We start from the raw sequence: 19945 nt of genomic DNA on the forward strand, positions 1-19945 counted from the left end.
GCCCAGGATGGGTGGGCATGGCTCCCATGCCAGGAACAGGGCCTGGGGTCCCTGGAATGGGCCCCCTGCACCTTCCCAGCCTTGTTCCTCTGCCCTGCTCCCAACTCCACACGGAGGTGGAGCATGGGGGGTCTGGTGGCCTCACCTTTTGGCCTCTAATGACCTTCCAGGATATAGTGTGACGCGGAGAAGTCAGCTTGGGGAGGCAGAAATCCGGAAGGGACTTGGGGAAGAAGGTGCTGGATTTCAGTCACCAGCTTCCAGGACCCCTTTCTCCCCATGTGACTCCTGGCAGGTCCCCGGATCTGAGCTCTGGATCAGGTGAACGTGCGGGGGACGGGGTGGGGGCGCTGAGCTCTGCTGTGGGCACAGGGTACAGTGGGTGGCGAACGAGCAGTGCTGTGCTGGGAAATGCTTAGTAACCAGCTCTCGGGGGAGCAGAGGTTAAATTTGTAGTATTTGCCAACTTCGGTGGCACCGATAGTCCTTCCATGGCCAAATTCCAGGTACTACATGCGACCACCGAACGTGGGTTTGGGAGCAGAAGACTACGACGGGCTCTAGCAACCAGAGCGAGCCCAGCCCAGCTCCCCAGTGAGGTGCGAGCTTGCCCCTTGGCCTTTGCTTATGCTCTTCCCTCCGCGTGGAATGCTCTTCCTCTCTCTCCTTGGCAAACTCCTACTGACCCCTCAAGGCCCTGTTTAAGCATCCACTTCCTTGTCTCAAATGTCATGAGACACTCAGCGGAGCCCGGGCGCTGGGGAAGGAGTGTTACCTGGGTGCCAGATGGACGAGGGGACGCGGAAGCCTGCCGACGAGGATGGCAGGAGCCTGTTCCGGTGCCAGGAACGGTCAGCGATGCCGCCACTCGCCCCAGAGCTGGGCTGGGTGGGACAGTCCACCCGGGGCCCCAGGGAAGTGCAGAGGGGCTGGCTCCAAGACAGGGTGGTTGGGCGGTAGCGCCACTCTGGCACAGGGATCTCTTTGCTGATTTCAGGCCACAACTAATCATCCTAATGGGTTTAAATGGCCCTGAATGTTCTGCGAGTTGGGACAGGACCCATCTGGAGCCTGAGTGGGCTGGCCCAGCTGACAGCCAGTGGGCAGACCTCAGCACGACGCTGCGGGAATCCAAAGCAGCATTTCCTTTTGTTGCGCGAGGGCCTGAGACATCACAGGGGAGCGTGTGGGTGGGAGCCCAGGGTCAGCATCCTCAGAGCAGCTAATACTTGCACAGCTCTTCACACCAACCAGGCACTGCTCGCAGCATTTTGCTTTCTGAGCTCATTTAGCCCTCATGGCAATTCTAGGAGGTAGGAGCCATTATGGTGCCCATTTTGCAGACGAAGAAACTGAGGCAGGGAGGTTCAATGACTGGCTAGTAATCGGAGGGGCTCGTGTTTGCTCCCACAGGCCTAGAGTCCCCGCCCGGGTCACAACATGATGGCATTTCTCAAAGTGGGTGGCCCACGAAGACAATGACTCCGGGCCCTTGCCGGGGGCCACGCTCAGAGCCTTCAGAAGCACGGCCAGCCTGAATCTCCGCAGCTGTCCCCACCCAGCTGACCTTGCTCCCAGGGCGTCACCCACCCCCCCTGCCCCGACCTGTGCCAGGACCCAGAGGTACGTTACCAGAGTAGTGAAGATGAAGTGGTAATACTCGGTCATCATGCCCATGGCCATGGCCTGCAGGAGAGCAGGGCGTTAGCAGCCTGCACGGTGTGCCTGAGAAGCCCCCTCCCCATCTGCGCCCCGGCGGTGGGGACCAGACAGACTGGCAGGGGCTCGGGGGAGGCTGGCCACCTGGACTGGGATGTTCCCCGAGACCACCTCCCCAGGCAGCCGTGGGCTTCACACTGGGGCCAAGTCACTTGGGACGGACTAACATGCAGAACCTTGGGGCGCCTGGGAGGCTCAGTCCCTTAGGCATCTGCCTTCAGCTTGGGTCAGAATCCGGGGGTCCTGGGATCGAGCCCCCGTGCTGGGCTCCCTGCTCAGCGAGGAGTCTGCTGGTCTCCCTTTCCCTCTGCGTCTCCCTCTGCTTGTGCTCTTTCTCTCTCTAATAAATACAATCTTTTTTTTTTTTTTTTTTAAAGAAATGCAGACTCTTGGGCCATACTCTGCAAGCAAAGATTCCAAATTTTGCAGGGCTGAGCTGGGCCCAGTCCCCTGGCTTTTCAGTGGGCGTCTCTGGACCTGCAGTCTGGGGCCCCAGGTTGCCTTCTCAGTGCCCCGACCCCACTGAACTGAGCTCGCTGTAGACAGAGCCGTGTGGAAGCGCACCCTCCACCTGCCCCCCCAGCCCAGAAAGGCTGCACTGGGGCAGAGCCTCCGGGCGTGAGGGGGAGGAGGGTTGGAGCCAGCCCAGCCTCTCCGGTCCAGCTGACCACCAAGCAGGCCGCACAGCTGCTGTGGAATTATGACTGTGCACCAACACGAAGCCTGCATTACGTACATTTACGTATTTTATCTGAAACCTATCACCTGTAACGTTCACGACCACAATGCGTTGTCTACAGAGTTCTTCCGAATGCCGGGCCCACTAAATACCCTGGAGGAAAAAATGTCCCAGGGTCAGGTTCGCGTGGAGAGTGCCCCTCGTTCTCTCGCCCTCTTGGGGATCCACACCCCGCATCAGCAGGTGATTCGAGGTTGGGACCAGGCCGCGGTCAGTAGACGTGTTTGGTAGGAGGGTTCGGCATGTCTAGCGGAGCAGCAGGTCTCCAGGTTTAATCCTGGATGTTTCCAAGTCAGGCATATGTGGGATGGATGACCTTGGGCCCCTTCCTTTCCCCTGGAGCCTCAGCTTCCTCACCTGTAAACTGGGCATGGTCATCGTTGCCACCTGCCGGGGTGGCAGGAGCTACGTGGACCCGGCCCACAGTCACTCCTCAGTGTGACCCACCAGGGCTCTGGCTGTTATAGGTGCGGGGAAGAGAAGGGAAGAGTTGGCAGTCACCCGGGAAGGCGGGGTAAGGGACTTGTGGGGAGCCTAGGTCTATTTATTCATGAGGGATACAGAGAGAGAGGCAGAGACACAGGCAGAGGGAGAAGCAGGCTCCATGCAGGGAGACCATGCGGGACTCGATCCCAGGATCCCGGGGTCATCCCTGAGCCAAAGGCACACGCTCAACAGCTGAGCCCCCTAGGCGTCCCTCCTCCACAGTGACATTAAAGACGGCCCACACCCAGGGCTGACTGAGCACCAGACACTGGGGTACACTCTTCCCTTGCCTCATCTCAACAGAATACTCCATCACGGCTGAGGTAGGGATCACTGGCTCCATCTACGGAGGAGAGGATGACGCTGGTCCCCCAACACCAGCGGCAGAAGCAAGATTCAAACCCCCCAAGGAGTTATTTAGTCGCTGTGCGAAAGAGCCTGGGGGAAGACACAGGCTGCCAGGCGGCTTGGGCCTGACTGGAGGAGGATGGAACCTGGAACCCCCTCCCCGCCCAGGACTTGAAAATGCTCCTATCCTGGGGGCTCAGCACCTACCCCCCATCCCACACTCCGTGAGCCTCCTCCCCAGCTCGAGGTCGGGACTCCGCGCTGCACAGAATGTCACCTTCGCTCACCAGGGACCCTTTCTGGGGCCATACGATTGCCTTTTACACAGGCACTGGCTCAAATGTGAGTGTTTTGGGTTTCGGCTGTGGCACCCTCAAAGTAGGCTGTGGGCGATTTTGCTGTTTATGTCTCCGGGAGCTGGCGGGGGCTGCTCTGGCTCCCCACATGCCACGCCGGGCTGTGTCTGGAAAGCAGCGGAGGCCCATCCAGGACCGAGAGCGGCTCTCCTCCCCCACGGTCGCTGCAAAGTCGAGCAGATGGTGCGGGGACTTCAATAAACCTCCCAGCAGCAGGAGAGTAACACCAAGTGCTGCGGGCTATGGGGAGCTCCCGTGAACTGGCGGCGCGGCCCTCCTGGGGCTGCTCCTGCGACCCCGGGGCCCCTCTGTGCTTCCCCTGAATGTCCTGGGTGGCCTCGGGCCCCTCTGGGCAGGCAGCGGGCTCACCCCCGGGTCATTCCAGCCGCACGCCGGCTCAGACCCCAAGGACACACTGCACACCTTCCGTGCGGGAAGGGGCGGTGGGGGGGCGACAGGCGGGTTCCCCCATCCCCTCCAACCCCCCAGCTGCCAGGACTCACGCACCTGCTTGAGGATCTGGGCGGCCATGGTGTGGCTGCAGTCGAAGATGATGCGGAACTCCCGGCCCCGCTTCATCTCCTTGAGCAGGGGGCGCGAGTCGTCGGAGTCAAGGGGGAGCTGGCGAATCTTCAGGCGGATGTTGTACCTTGACGGGGCCATGATGAGCTCCTGCAGTCGGATGAGCCCTGGGAGGCCCCGGGGTGCAAAAGACACACGTGTGCACACAGGTAGACACAGCCGCTGGCCCGCCCAGGTTCGGGTGTGCACACAGGTCTGCGGACACACACAGACACGGATGCGTGGCCCACTGCGTTGGGTGCATGTGTAGGGACACAGCCACATGAGTCCAGACATGGGCACGGGGACACTCGGGTACAGCGCTGTGCACCAGGCTGTACACACCTGCACACGCACACACACACACACACACATACACATTTATGTGGGTATGTATGTTGACATGGACGTACACCTGGGCTTATTCACACACGCAGACCAAGGCGTGTGCACACAGATACATATACACCATACGGAGTCACCAGTAGGCATGGATGGTTGACCCCCGTTGACCACACCTACACGCTCCCCCCTAAACTACGGCGTGCACACAGATTTACTTGGAGGCCAAACCAGAGGCCACCCCGCTTCATCACCCCACCTCTAACGCTGGGAAGCATGGGACGTGCTCCAGGATGTACCTGTGAGTGACACTCTAGGCTCGCCTGTACCAACTGCTGGGCAGGGTAACCCCAGGTGGTATTTTGCACCCCTGACCCAAGGGCAGGCTGCCTCAGTAAACCTGACCCATTTTTCCAGGCTCAGTGCAACCGCCTCCTCCAAGAAGCCTACCCCTACTGCTCTGTCCGAACAAGCCACCCCTACCCCCAGCGGGTGGCCTCCCTGCTCAGCACTAGAGCCTCCGCGGGCCTCATCTTACTCCCTCGTCCCACCAAGTGCTCCTTAACCTCAGGGCTGGGTGTCCACAGCCCCTAGCACAGGGCCTAGCACTTAGGTGATGCTCGACACAAATTTCCATAATTGAATTGACTTTCTGTTTTTTTTTTTTTCTCCCCACACTGAAAAATCCATCCTCCACCCTGGCATTTTGCAGAACCACTTAATCTGGGGACTTCCAGGGAAAACTGAATGTCACTTCCTGGAGACAAATGGCTTACTTAGGTCTAATTAAGTTCATTTCTGTCACTATTTCAAGGTCCATTCTTGTGACTCTGGCCTGTTTAGCCTGGGAGCAAGCCTGCTTGCACCCTCAATACCCTTCCCCACTGCAGGGAGGGGCTGAGTCAGCAGGGGCCAGGTGCCCAAGGGGGCCATCCCCTCCCACCCACTGGGTGCCCTGCCCACATTCAGGGCTTGGGGTCTGTGTCCTGACTGCACTGTCCACTCAGCCATGCTTTGTCCCCCACAAACAGCACTCTGGTTCTCCTTTGAGAAGCCACTCCTCCCCCATGCTTGGACCATGTGACTTGGGAGGGCCCCATCCCCAGCTCGAAGGGCACAGCATGGGGCCCCAGCCTGGCCGATCAGCATGCACATTCCCCCAGGCATAGGGCTCAGAGACTGCCAGCTACATGCCAGGTACATGACTGCCAGCTGGTCCTCTCAGGTGACTTCCAGAAATGGTGCCTGAGCAACCGGTAAGAGATGCCCCCTTTTCGACTTACCTCCGAATGGGGAGGAGGTAAAACTAGGCATCACCACATAGAACCTGAGAGGGATTCCAACACGGCAGGAGTCAGGACGCACGAGGTCCTGACGATACCCATTTGAGCCTCTGGATCAAACAGAACCTGAAGCTAAAACGGCTTCTGAACTTCCCAGTAGAGGCAGCCAATCAAATCCACTCTTCCCTTTTTTTGTGGTTAAGCTGGTTTGCTTTGGATTAAAGTTTGCAATCAACTATCACAGCGTCCCCTATCTGGATGGAGCCCCCCACCCCCTGACCCCCGAGCTTTCCAACAGAGCATCTGGGTTTCCAAAGCCATTTCTGACACAAATGCCTGCATATGTTCGGCTTCTCCTTCCCGTTCCAGGGACTGGACACGAGGAAAGCAACCTGGCGTCCATCATTCCCCTCTGCGGGGGAAGACAGAGACATATCCCTGTGACCTAAGCCTCCCAAGGAGCTATCCAACAAGCTTGGCCATGGCCATCAGCTGCGGGCCACCCCCTAGTCCCCTGGAAGGTCTCAGACCCAGGTGTATGGGCTGCCAGAGGGCCCTGGAGTCCTAGAGTGCCCTGGGTCTTCCCCACACCAGGCTCGACAGCGGGCAGGAAGAGGCCATCAGCTGACCTGCGCAGAGGACGGAGGGGCCCCAAGCTCCTCTGGAACACGCACCCAGCCTCACCCTCCCCTCCCCAACCAGCTCCCGAAATCCTCCGTTGGGCTGAATGATGCCACCCGCTTACACCTGTCACCCCGGGAGGCTCCCAGTCTTCACTGTGCTCCCGCTTGCTCAGAGTCATGCGCAGTATCAACGGGCACGTGAGCTTTGGGGATGCAGGACGTGAGGGCCGGGACAGCCTGCACGCTGCCGCTGGAGCAGAGGCCACCAGAGTCTCCCTGTCAGCCAAGTGCACTGCCCCATGTAATACACAGTGACCCACATCCTCCAGCAGCAAATGTCAGACCTCCTTCTCATCAGTGTATTCCCCAAGGGGACCAGAGGCTCTGCTCAGCCCACCCCAGCAGAGGGTGAGGCTCTTGGCTCGCCCGAGATGAGCTTTCCTTCCTGGCTGCTTCCCTCATCAATCTCTCTCAAAAATATCTGCAGTGAATCATGGTTGTTAGAATCCTGCTTTTCACTTACAAAGCACTTCTGCACTCATTACCCTATTTAAACATCTCCCTGTCCTAGAAGGCATGTAGACGAGGGACTTTTGTTCCAATGTTACAAAGAGACTGAGGCGGTTAAGTGACCGGCCCGAGCTTCTGCAGCGCGCTAGCCACGGGACCCAGACTCGAGACCCAACCCTTTGGCTCCGAGGCTGGGGCCCCTTTTCTCCACCTCGGCTTTTCTCTAAGACCCTTCCCTTCACTGTTGATGTGAGTTTGTCTTTGTGTGCTCAGGTCACGAAGGTGTGACTCGTCAAAGGTCCCCAGGCAAACGCTGTCGCCTCCCATGATAATCATTTGCGATATTCTAGAACTGATGCCCTGACATCCTGAGATCACGTGCCCAACGAAAGGCCAAAGTTGTTTATGTTCCTATTATCCCTGCGCTTTTGCGTGTTCACAAGATCATGTTATAAGCCCTCCAACCACAAGCCCCAACATCTGTTTTGCTTCCTGCCCCAAAGAGGACATCCCCACCTAACAAATCCCACCTCTCATCATTATAGTCTATATTATGGTAATAATACAATTAATAAAATAAAATAATTAGAGACTCTAGAGTTAAAAAAAAAAAGGCTCTTGTCCATGCTTGAGGCTCTTGCTCCTGTCTCCTGACTAACCCCAGTGCTTCTCCATGACACCCAACACACCAATGGTGTGGCCATACAGCGAGCTGTAACAACTCTTCTCTCAATGGTGTAGACCTCTCTGCGTCATCCTGTGGTCGTCCTTGTCTGCTGGATCCCAGGTGCACTTAGAAAGAGTTCTCCCTGCAGGAGGTGGCAATGATGACTCTAATTCTTCACCCCTCCCTCTAGCTAACCCCCTTTGCCCCATAACTAACTGTGCAGTGGCCTCCAACTGCAGGCAGGTGACCTGCCCCACTCACAACACTGGGCTCTAGCATGTAACCCGTGTAGGCCGGGGGTCTATCCACAGGCATGACACGAGCAGACATTTGGAATGGAATTGCACACCCATGGCCTATTCTTTGGCACCTCTGCCATGGTTGTGACAACATGTCCATGCGGGCCTGCTGGTGGGGGCGCAGCTGGTTGCCCCTATCATCTCCACCAACCGTCCAATGACTCCCTACCCCCACCCCAAGCAGGTGAGCGATCCAGCTGAGACACAATAACCACCTAGCCAAGCTCAGCCACTCACTACCTGACCCTACAGACTCGGGAGCTTAAACAAAGGTTGGGTATTTTAAGCCACTAAGTTTTGGGGTGGTCAGTCTCACAGCATCATTATAGAAATATCGTAGAAACTGCTGTGTCCCCTTCTAACGTACTAGGAGAACCATGGTTCTGTGTGGGTGGCTGTGTGCCGGTCCCGAGAGAGGACTCGTCCCTTTGCTTAGGATGGCAGGCACAGATCCGGTGAGCTGCAGGGAACGGTCGGCTGGGAGGTTCCCAGACGAGCCTTCCTCCTTGAAAAGAGGCACGAGTCCCATGGAGAAAAATCCCTTGGGCTCCTGCCCCTTCCCCTCTATCCCCTGGGGTGTCAGCCTGAGAGGATGTGATGCTCCGAGCTGCAGCAGCTCTATTTTGACCATGAGAGAGAAAGCCAAGAGAAGCGTGATGACACTGACCCAGCGCCCTGACTCTGTCGAGCTGCTAAACCAGCCCCAGAAAGGCCCGTCTGCAGACTTCTTGTCAGTCAGAGAGAGAAGCGCCTAGTGCTCAGGTCAGTTTGAATTGGGTTGTCTGTCATTCCCGCCACGACATCCGAACACACATAACCCCCATAGCAGAGACAGCCCAAGCCTGGTCTTCAGGTGCTTCCCACTCTGGGGGGGCGGGTCTGGTAACCCACAAGTTGTCCCCTTGAAATATCCTGATTCCAGGAGCACACCTCCTCCTACCATCATCATCATCATCGAAGTCGTATTATTATTTGACTGAATCCACCCCCGAACCCCTAGGACCCGGGGTGTTCTTGGCCAAACCCGCTCCATCGCTGACTCCTGTATGTTTTGAAATGTCTGTTAAACGGAACTGATCTGAATTGAAAATCAAGTTGAATCAACTACAATTAAATACTGTCAGAAAGGGTGTCCTAGGCACCGGTAGGGGTGACGACATGATGACAGGATCGCCTCTCCCTTGGGAAGTTAGTTAACCATACTGCAGGCGAGTGCGTGCCCACCCAGGGGAACCACAGGTCATTCCAGGCCACCCGAGTCGATACTCAAGTGACATGCACGCATCTCCAGAGCTAAGGCACCTGAGGGGAGGAGCCCCAGACGTCAGCCAGCGTCAGCCCTGAGAGCCTCATGGGCCCGGCACCTGCCGCTCTGCACAGCCTCTGCCTGGAGGCCCCAGAGCTGCTGGGCCGTGGGCCGTGCCACGGTCTGTTCTGGCTGCGCCGTGTCCGGCTACAGTTTTTTCAGCATCGCCTCCGTCCACATCCAGTTCTTCCCTTCCATTATGGCCCCCAAAGTCTCTTCCAGGCAACCCCTCAAATCCAGGCCTCCTTTGCTCCCGCCTGGATCAATATAGGGCCGCCGGCCTTCTCGCTCTTACCCGCCCCAGCCAGGCTGTGTTTTCTCCAAGGGCTGCCATGCACCGTCCCACCCCCGCATTTTTTGCTCCCGCTGTTCCCGCCGCCTGTGATGCCTCAAGACTGCTCTCCCTGTCTGTCTACCCTCAAAGCCCAGCTCATGTCTCCCCCTGGTAAGTCACCCCGGATGAGCCAAGGCCGCAGGGTTTCCCCTCCCCGAGTCCCTTGGTGCTGACTCTATACACTTGTCGCCTGATTCTTAGCTCTGATGGGCTGGAATGACTGGTGACCTCTGGGTGCGTGCTCACGCCCCTTCAATATGATTAACTCCTCAAAAGATGATGGGAGCACCACATTCTCATTCTTCTCCCTTACTGGAGCCTGCCACTCTCTTCCTGCCATATTTAATTATAATTTATTTCATCTTGATTTTGAATTCCATTGAATTCACTTCAGCTCAACAAGCATTTAAAAGCGTCTACATTGTACCAGGCCCTGTGCTAAATCCTGGAGGCATGCAAGGCTCAAGGGCCGGATGACAAAGCAGGCTCAAAGCGGCACGATCATCCCCGGTGGTGTGCTAAGACAGATGATCTAACAGGGCTGCCAAACGCTGGCAGTGACCTGAAGCTGGGTACTCGTGCCCCTCAATGGCAGACACCTCACGCTGGGGGCACTGAGCAGAGGTGGGCCCCCCACCCCCAGCCTCCAGGATCTCCTATCTGGTACTTTGGGCATAGCAGGAACTCCACAGATGCTCGTAGAATCCCGAGTTAAATAGACAACTTTTCTGAGGGATTCTCTCCCTATGATTCCTACTCCCCATTAGGAGGTAATCAAGAGCTGACACAGAATCACAGGCTGCAGAGAGCTGGAGGGCTCTTTCCAGGCCGGATGCTATAGCTCTTGACTTGACACGTGGGCAGAGAAGGGCCAGATGGGTTAAGTGACTTGCCAAGGTCACTCTCTCTTAAGAGGCCAGGCTAAGAAATGTCTCAGGACGTGAGGCTTTGAAAAGAAACAGGAAGAGAGGAAACGGTTCTGTGCTTCTCAGCTCGCGAGCGTCAGAGCCAGTGCACGCGCTGGCCTGTGTGAGTCCAGAGCTAGCGCTCATAGCCAGCCCGGGGCAGCACACGTTTGGTGCAGATGGGAACGTGATTGTCAGAGCGCAGGCAGGTATGGGCACAGCTGTGCCCGGGGCAGTGCAGGGGCCTGGGGGGTGCTGAGTGCAGACAAGAGCGTGCTGCGGGGGTGCGTGCAGCATGGGGACGGTGTGAGGCAGGCTGTGGCTGAGTGAGGGGTGAGGGTGGCTGGAGTGCCCTGGGCCCGGCTACACACCTGTACTGTCGTCATAGACCACGGTGGCCGACCGCCACTTGAGGTACTGGACCAAGTCGAGGATGGCGTGGCTGAGGGAGGCGTAGTCAGGGTAGAGGTTCACGTAGAAGGTGTCCTTGTTGTCCAGCGGGTGGTGTTTCCAGCGCAGCTGGATGTGGGGCACCTCCAGGGCATTGCAGATGGACTGGACGGCGTTGGTGCAAGAGCCCTGTGATGGTCCGAAGATCGCCACCACGCCCAGCGCCAGCTGGTCACAGGCTGCAACGGAGGGGAAGGGGCGGGGGTCAATGCTGCGCCTCAGCAGGCAGTTGGGGGCTGGGGATAGGGGGGTGCACTGATTTTGGTGATCCCATGAACATGGCGGAGACCTTCCGAGGGCGGACGACTGAGGCTGCCTGTGAACCTCAGCTCCCTCATCTGGAAGCTGGGGCTGCAGTGCCCCCCGCCTCATGGGATCATAGGAAGGTCGAGCGAGACCGTGCACACAAGACCCTCAGCACCGCTCTAGTGATGTGGTCATCACTGTGCTGAGCACCCCCAGTTCCAACCTGCCCTGTTCCGGGGTGACGGCTGAGACATGGGCAGGATGAAACACCTACTCACGGTGACGTTAAACCCCAGCCCCAGTCTGCTCCCCCACTTCCCATATGCTCATCTCACCTCTCACTGGACATCACCATGTGCATGTCCAGGACGCGTGTCAGACCGAACGTGTCCCAGATGCAGCCCCCTCTGCCCCTCCAGCCTCCCCTCCTCGGTAAACCAGCTCCACCGTCCTTAGTGCCTTATGCCCCGAGCCCTGGCTTCCTCTTGACTCCTCTCATTCTCTCCTATCCTGCACCCCAAGTGCTTCAGCTTCAGAACGTGCCGGAATCGGGCCACTTCTCACCATCCTCTTCTGCTTGCACTACTGCAGGAGCCTCCTCGGCTGCCCCAGCTTCCTCAGGGGCCCTCCCTACCTTCTTACCTCTCACCACCTCAGGTGGTTACATCACACCTTGGCTCTAAAAGCTCCAGTTTCACTCGGTCTAAAAGCTAAAGTCCTCACGGTGACGGATGAGGTCCTGCTTGCTGTGGTTCCTCTCCACCCGTGTCCCACTCCTGTCCTCATCACCACCACTACCACTTTTCTGACGTTATCCCATATCCAGCCATACTCCCAAAACCCCATACCCTGCTTTGTTTATTTATTAAATGACCACCGGAAGTCTTGTTCATTTGTTGCCTTTCTACTCCCACTACAATGTCAGTACAAGGCAGCAAGGGCTTGATCTATGTTGTTGAGCACTGTCTCAACAATAAACAGTGCCTTAATGGTACCTAAACGTGCTTAAAACAGTACTTGGTCTGAGTAGGTGCTTCACCAGCCTCTGCTAGGTGCATTAGTATTGAATCCTGGCCTTCCAATAGTTTGCATTCTTGGGGAAGGCCCAGGGGCTCAGGTAGGTCAGAAAGCAGAAGCTTCTGGGGAGGGCAAACAGCGATGGGTACAGCAGAGCTTTAACCGGGCAGCCCCAGGGCATTTGGGGCTCAGAGGGCGGGTGTAGACTCACACAGGGATTGTGCCTGAAAGATTCTGAAAGTGGGACCTTTCAGGGCCAGTCAGGGAGCTCTCGCCCTTTCTTCTGGCAACTGGCTCTGAGTTTCCTGTGGGCTCCTCCGCCTGCTCCACTCCCAGGCCTTGAGGACTAGAGCCCGAGCCTTAGGCGCTGGCCTCCTTCAGGCCCCAGTCATTGGGTTTGAGGATGGTCATGTGACCAGTCGGAGTCAACGGGATGCCATGAGACCTCACACCAAGAAGTTAGTGCCTTCCCTGTGCAATGGGCCATGCAGGGCGTGGGGAATAAGATCTGGCTGTACTGTAGCAACCTTGTGCTCACAAAGAAAGTGCAGTGCTTAAGGAATGGAGTCAGTATGGAGGGGAGCAGAGTCAAAGGCAGAGGAAGAAGAGCTCCTGACCGAGTAGAACCTTGGATTTTGGTTGCATGAATCAATACATTCTTTTTGCTTAAACCATTTAGGATTTGGTGTTTTGTCACCTGCAACCAGAGAAGCCTTAAGCAATCTTTCAATAGAGTGTCAGCAAACTCACCAGCCTGTGGCCATCTCTACCTTTCTCTTTTTGCCTCTAGGACCCTCTGATTGATAACTTAGTCAAATGACTAGTATGTTTCTTCCCTTCCACTATCACCTCCAAGAATCTGCCTTTTGGATTTCCCCCTCTGATATGTCCCTGGAAGCAGGCAGGCAAATACTTCCTACACCCTCACCCTCACCCAGCCCAACCTCTTAGGTCATGTCTGCCTGCCCAGGCCCAAGGTCTAGATATCTGGTTTGATGGAGGCAGGGGAGAGTGGACCAAACACAAGTTATGTTTCGGCAGAGGATCATTTAAGAGTGATTTTGAAGGAGGCAATTTTGATTTTGATACCAATTGTGAAGATAATGATAAAGGTGATCGCAGTGATGGCTGTGATGGTGGAGACCATGGTGTGAGGCTGTTGATGATCATGGCCATGGCACTGCTGAAGATGGAACTGATGATAATGTTGATGTTGTGGCATAATGGTGGGATGATGATGGGATTGACGATGATAAAAATATCAATGCTGTGACAGTAATGGCGATGATACTGGTAGGAATAATGACCATGATATAAGCGTTGATGAGAGAGGAGGTGACAACAGTTTGATGCTGATGACACTGTGGTGATGATGTTGGTGGTGATGGGGCTGGTGATGATAAAGATACTGACACTGTGACAGTCATGAGGAGGAGGAGGAGGGTGATCTTAGGGGTGGTGATGTTGGCAAGGGTGTGAATGGAGGTGGTAACTATTTTGGTGGCATTGATGAGATTGGTGATGATGAAGATGTCAATGTCATGACTGTGATGATTGCAGTAGGGAGGATGGCCATGACGCTGGCACTGATGAGATTAGTGATGATGAAGATATCAATGTCCAATGTCATGACTATGATGATGGCAGTAGTAAGGATGGCCATGATCTTGGCACCGATGAGATTAGTGATGATGAAGATGTCAATGTCATGACTGTGATGATGGCAGTAGGAAGGATGGTCATGATGCTGGCAGTGATGAGATTAGTGATGATGAAGATGCCAATGTCGACTGTGACGATGATAACAGGAATGATGGTGATTGTGTTGGCCCTGATGAGGCTGGCGATGATGAGGAAGATGTCAATGTCATGACTGACAATGGCAGTAGGAATGATGGCGATGATGTTGGCACTGATGAGATTAGTGATGATGAAGGTGTGGCTGTCTGGCAGTGGTGTGGTGATGATGACAGTAGTAATAGTGATGGTGGTGGTGATGATGTGAAGAGTGGAGGTGATACCTTTGTTGATGTCGATGATAGTAATTGTGATGATGGGGCATTGTCGTTGATAGTAGTGACAACAGTGGTACTAGGAGGATGATGGCCATACTGGGGTTCATCCTGCCAGAGACACAGTGATTAGGTCTCATGGCTGGGTAGCAGGAAATAGCAGTTCTGTCCTTCACCTGTTTCTCCTCTTTGGCCTCTCTCCTCAACCCCCTTTCCGTCCCCTCCTGTTCCTTTCACCTCCTGAGCATCTTCCAGCCCAGAAGAATGCTGCTGCCCCTAAGGGACCAGGGCAGGGGTTACAGCAGTAGCAGTAGAAGCTTTATCTCCAGATGTTTCCAGGGTAGCAGCCAACTCTTGTTCTGGCAGCCCTGAGCACACACTGCAGTAATTACATTATTTGTAGCTTCAATTTGGAATCCATTTTCTGGTCATTTTACAGTAACTCAATGGTTCACAGTCATTGCAGGAGTCCACAGCCTGAATGCAGCCCCCCAGCCCCCTTTCCGTGGCAATTGTCGTTAGAGCAAAAATTATCCCAATCAATTTGTGTCTTAAAAGGAATTGAACAGCCCAGAGAATAAGTGAAGGCAGAGGAGCCTGGGGAGTGCTGGGTCGATTCCAGGCCTGCTCCGGTCAGGCTTGGAAGAAAACACAGGCACTCTCTGGGTTGCTGGCTCGGGCATCGTTTGGCAGTCACTCATCTTTTAATTTTCCACAAAACATTTAAAAATAAAGACAATAAGTGAAAGTCCCTTTTAATGGAGGAAAGGCCTCTTGGGCCTCCTGTGGAGGGAAGGAGTAATTCGAGTGGAGCTGGTGGGGCATGCAATGCCAGGCCCCGTGTACCGTGCCCACTCCCCCCACGTGGCCCAAGGGGCTGCATCCAGCTGCAGCTGGATTATCATCCTCATTGGGTTAATTAGAAAGAAGCCCAAGGTCATATCCCAGAAGAGTCCTAATGATGATGCTCCAGAGGAATACATTTTCAAAAACTGAAGATCAAAAGAAAAAAACAAAGATCAGGGGAACAAGGGGTTCCCCAAGGGATGGAGTGTGCCTAAAGGGGAGAACCATCCAACTGCAGAAATGCCTCCAAGGTCAGACAGCGGTGGCTCTAACTGCAGCAAGGCTCTGTCTTAGGAATAGTATGTATCGGAGGGGTGTTAAGGGAAAGCGAGGCAGACAGGAGCCTCAAACTTTTTTCTCTGGAGACATAACCCAATACAGTACAATGCATCAATTTTAAGCATAGACTTCTATGAAATTTTACATATAACTGCATCCATGTAGCTACTACTAGGATCAAAATATAAAACATTCCCAAAACCTAAGAGGGTCATCTCTTCCCCTCTCCAGTTAATACCTGCTGCACACTCCTCCTTCCCCCAGAGGTGACCCCACATTACACCTGCGAGGCTCATCCGTGATGTTTTGCATAAGCAGAAATTTTTTTCTTTTTTTTTTTACTGCTAATCCAAATTCCATTGTATAAGTATACCCCAATCTATCCATTCTCCTTTTGATGGACCTTTATTTCCCACATTCGGCTGTTATCAATAAAGTGGCCAGGAACTCCCTTGCACACATACATTTAGCTTTAGTGAGACATTTCCAAACTCCCCTGAGAAGTTCAACCAGTTTTCACTCTCACCGACACTGTGTAGGAAAAAAATCAACCTCAACTCCTACCTCCCACCAAACATAGAAAAATCAGTGTGAGGTAGATCATAGAGCTAATCCTGAAAGACAAAACAACAGAGCTTCTAGAACGTAGGAGGAAATCTTCACGACTTTAGGATAGACAAAAATAGAACACAAAGCCATTAAGCATAATGGAAAATATTGATAAATCAGACTTCTTTAAGTTAAGAACTTTGTTCCTCAAAAGATCTTACTAAAACAGTGAAAAGGCAAGCTCATTTGCAGCAGATACATGCAATCACAAAGGATTCCTACCCATCATATATAGAAGATTCCTACAAGTCAATAAGAAAATGACAAGTGACTCCATTTTAAAAGTGCTTGAAAGGCTGAAAAATCACTCCTGAGGAAAAGGGGATTCAAGTGATCTATTTAGTGTATAAAAAGATGCTCAAGATCTCTGGTCATCCGAAATACAAAGTAAAACCGCAATGAGATATCCACCACACCAACCACCAGAAACAAAACTTAACTTTATCACATGTTCGTGATGATATACAGTGATTGCCACTGTCCTGCGCTGTCCTGGGGGATTGGTGCCAGAACTCTGGAACGCTGTCTGGCCAAACATATGACATCCTATGACCTCATATTTCTACTCCTGGGTGTCTGCCCACCAAAAAAATGTGCACATTTGTGTACCAAAAGACATCTATGAGAATGTTCATAGCAGCACTACTCTATGGGCCCAAATGGAAACAACGTGAATGTCCAATAATAAATACGAGTTTTAAAAATTGTGATGTCTTTGTATAATGGAACACTGCAAAGTGATTAGATTACCGTTACGTCCAACAACATAGATGGATCTCACAGGTATATCGTACACACTGCCAACACGTACACACCGGTCTTCTATTTATGTGAAGTTCAAAAACAACCAGAACAGTCTATGTATGGCACCAGTAGTCAGAACAGTGGTTCTTTAGTCCAGCAGCAAAGAGGCAAGAAGACGTGTAACCTAGCAGAAGATATGGACAATAATCACATAATTACACACACACACACATACACACACACACATATCCACCAATCAGGGTTGTGAAAGAGAAGTCCAGAGCTTTATGAGGTGGAGACTTGACTGTGTCTGGGGACTTGGGGAAGACTCCCCAGAGGACCTAGACAAACGGCAGGGCAGAGGTAGGCTAGGAAAAGGGCATTACAAACAAAGAGAATAAACATGTGGAAAAGCCCTGAGGTGGGAGGAAACATGGCCCTTGGAGGATGGCAGGTAGGGACAGAACCCAGAGGCCGAGGGAGCAAATGGCACAGATGTGGCTGGAAGGTCACCTTTGGGTGGATAGGGTAGACTGGATAGGCCCCCATGGGCTCTCAGCATTTGGGGAAAGAACAACAGGACACGCCAGCCAGGGTTTTAGGCAAACAAGTTACATGGTGAAGGGCTGGGGAGGGGGGGTGGCTGTGGTCACGGGGACCCATTGGGCTGGACTTCCAGAGCTGCATCTTTCTGTCTCAGGTCTACTCACTACTTGGCAGTTCCATGTCGTGCAGAACTCTAAGTTCCTGCTGGAGGAAGTGCCTCAGAAGACTCTGGAGTTCTGCCCTGGGCTCACTGCTGCCTGGGGAAGGTCCCCATGCTGACTCACAAGTGTGCTACTAAAGAGTTGTCGTATTATTTTAGTAACTTTTAGAAAACATGGACAGAATATACCCAGCCTAGCCCTTCGGGTCATCGTGTCCACATAAACCTCTGTTCTGATTCCAGGCGTTTGTTCTGTGTCCTCACCTTTTCACTGAGCATTTTTGGTTGAGTTCAGCTGCTTTCTAGCTGGATGAGGCCAGGCAGAGGATGCCAGCAGGGACTCTCAGTGGGGAGGTGGATATCTGATTGTACAGGGTTGGCCACAGGGCATGTGGAGAGAGAGCTGGGAGGACACCGGTAGGGAGGAGGGTTGCCAGGGCAAGGAGAAGGGTGATGGGCAAAGGACCACTCTTCGAGGCTAACAGAGTGGAGTTCCTCTAGTGTGTCTGCAGGTTGGCTCTGAGACTCAGGACAGTGGTATCAAAAAAGTCAGGGGCATCGTGCTCAATGTCAGGGATCCTGTGTTCTTGGGTTCACAAGGCATGGAGGAGCAGGGGAGGTGAGATGAGGCCAGCAGTGGGGAAAGTGCCTGTAGATGTGAGGCCCTTAACCTGAAGGCTCAGTGGGTAGAAAGCAAGACAGCCAATGTCCTGAGAGCACAGGCCAATATGGTACCTTGTATGTGCCAGACACTGTTCTAGGCACTTCGCAAAAGTGTGTCTGTTTTGTAGATGAAAAAATTGTATTTTGTTCAAGGTCACAACCAAGATCAGAATGGACAAGGTGCAAGGCTAGGCAGTCTGGCTCCAAGCTCATGCTATGCTGTTTTTCTATGCTAAGGTGTTTACCCACAATGGGGCTTTGGGAAACAGAACCAGCCCCAGGAATCACCTCGGTAGGTCTATACCTGGGAGCCCAGGAGGCCTTGATTAACTACTAGGAACCCCTTTGAAAGACCAAGGGGATCTTTTGAATGTGCCTCAGTCTACCCAAGATGCATGAATGACACTGTCCCTAAGCTCAGCAGGCAGGGGTCTTGGGCAAAGATTCTCAGACTCCCATGCCCCATTCTCACATCACTCATTCATTGATTCATTCAATAATTATTTCACTGAGCACTTACTATACATCAGTCTTTTAGGTGCTAGTGTTATATCAGTTAATAAGAGACAGCCTTCCTTCCAGTGGTGTTGGAAAGAAGAGGAAAGACATCAAACACACGCCATTAATTAACTACAAATTGTGACACGTGCTTTGAAGAAGAATAGCAAGGGGCTATGATGGCAGATTATAGGAAGGATGATCTTATCTTCCCTGGGAATGAGATTCCTTAGGCCTGAGATTTTTAAATGGAGTTCTGTGGAACTCTTGGGATATATGGAAGCTATTTCTAGAGTTATCTGAGCCTCTAAGTTAATTTCAATTAAGTATGTACATGTGTATAAATTATGTTTTTAAAACAATAACAAAGGAATATATGTGCTATATGCCACACAGGAAACTGCTGGCTCATTCAGGTATCAACAAGTTGCTTTTTTTTTCTCCCTGAGGAGCCTGGAATAAAGTTCTCTAGTCATTTCTGTGGAGTCATTGGAGCTCATTGTAAATGTGTCACTAATAAAGAAGGATGCAATCCAACGTTTGTTTTGTTTTGTTCTTTAGAATTCAGGCGTGGGAAAAACTGTTTTACTGGATTTACTAAAACTCATTTTTATGACATAATTTTCCTGTTACTGTGCAGCTAACACAAAATATGGAAACGTATTGAATGCGGAGGCTAATATCAAACTTCAAGTGTCATCCACAGCCCTCTGGGGTCAAATTACGTTAGCCATAGAAGCAGCCTCATTGTTTTTAGTAAGTCTTTTTACAGCAACTAAATGTTGCATAGTTTAATTATTCATATTCTGGGTGGGGTTTCAATGAAAGAAAAACAAGTCTGGAAATGCCGGCTCCGGTTCAAAGGTGCTGGGGAGAAGAGCTGACTTTCTCATTGCTAACTCCCCCACCCCATCTTGGGTCTCATTCTCCACCTCTTCCCATGGTTCCCTCATTCCTTCACGGCACATGCCAGTGGCTTGGAAGTTCCTGAGGGACAATCTGGGGGAGGACACAGCCTACACTGAACTGGAAATGTGGCAGGTCCCCAAACCAGGCAGACCAGGCTCTAAGCATCCAGCCTACGAGAGCATGGGCCTGTTTTCAGGACCCCGACAGCAAACACAACTCCTCTGTCCACAAGCTTGGAAGAGTCAAAGCTGCAAACTCACCCTTCTTGGTGGCCTCGAAGCTGTCATGAAAGTGAATCCTCTGGATGTCATAGGTCAAGGTTGTGTTGGGCAGCAGAGTCCTGTTCCTGTTGATGATGTTGGCAGAAAATCGAAAGGCATGCTCCTCAGCATTCATGACCTGGGCGTTGGGGCCATCCGCATACTCAAAGATTCCTCCTGCAAGAGATGGGTAAAATCATGTGTAGCTGGGGAAGGGGGTTTGTGGGG

General features: G+C 53.1%; 1 protein-coding gene across 1 annotated transcript in view; it reads right to left on the reverse strand.

Moving 5' to 3' along the window:
• GRIK3 (glutamate ionotropic receptor kainate type subunit 3) overlaps nucleotides 1–19945 on the reverse strand; it is a 222254-nt gene that overhangs the window by 68771 nt on the left and 133538 nt on the right. The window contains exons 2-5 of the mRNA XM_041737767.1: nucleotides 19718–19894; nucleotides 10850–11107; nucleotides 4156–4337; nucleotides 1633–1686 (exon numbers count right to left, since the gene is read on the reverse strand). Coding sequence (XP_041593701.1) covers nucleotides 1633–1686; nucleotides 4156–4337; nucleotides 10850–11107; nucleotides 19718–19894 — 671 coding nt within the window. The remainder of the gene's footprint in view (nucleotides 1–1632; nucleotides 1687–4155; nucleotides 4338–10849; nucleotides 11108–19717; nucleotides 19895–19945) is intronic.

The sequence above is a fragment of the Vulpes lagopus genome, chromosome 23, assembly GCF_018345385.1.
Source record: "Vulpes lagopus strain Blue_001 chromosome 23, ASM1834538v1, whole genome shotgun sequence".
Taxonomy (NCBI): domain Eukaryota; kingdom Metazoa; phylum Chordata; class Mammalia; order Carnivora; family Canidae; genus Vulpes; species Vulpes lagopus.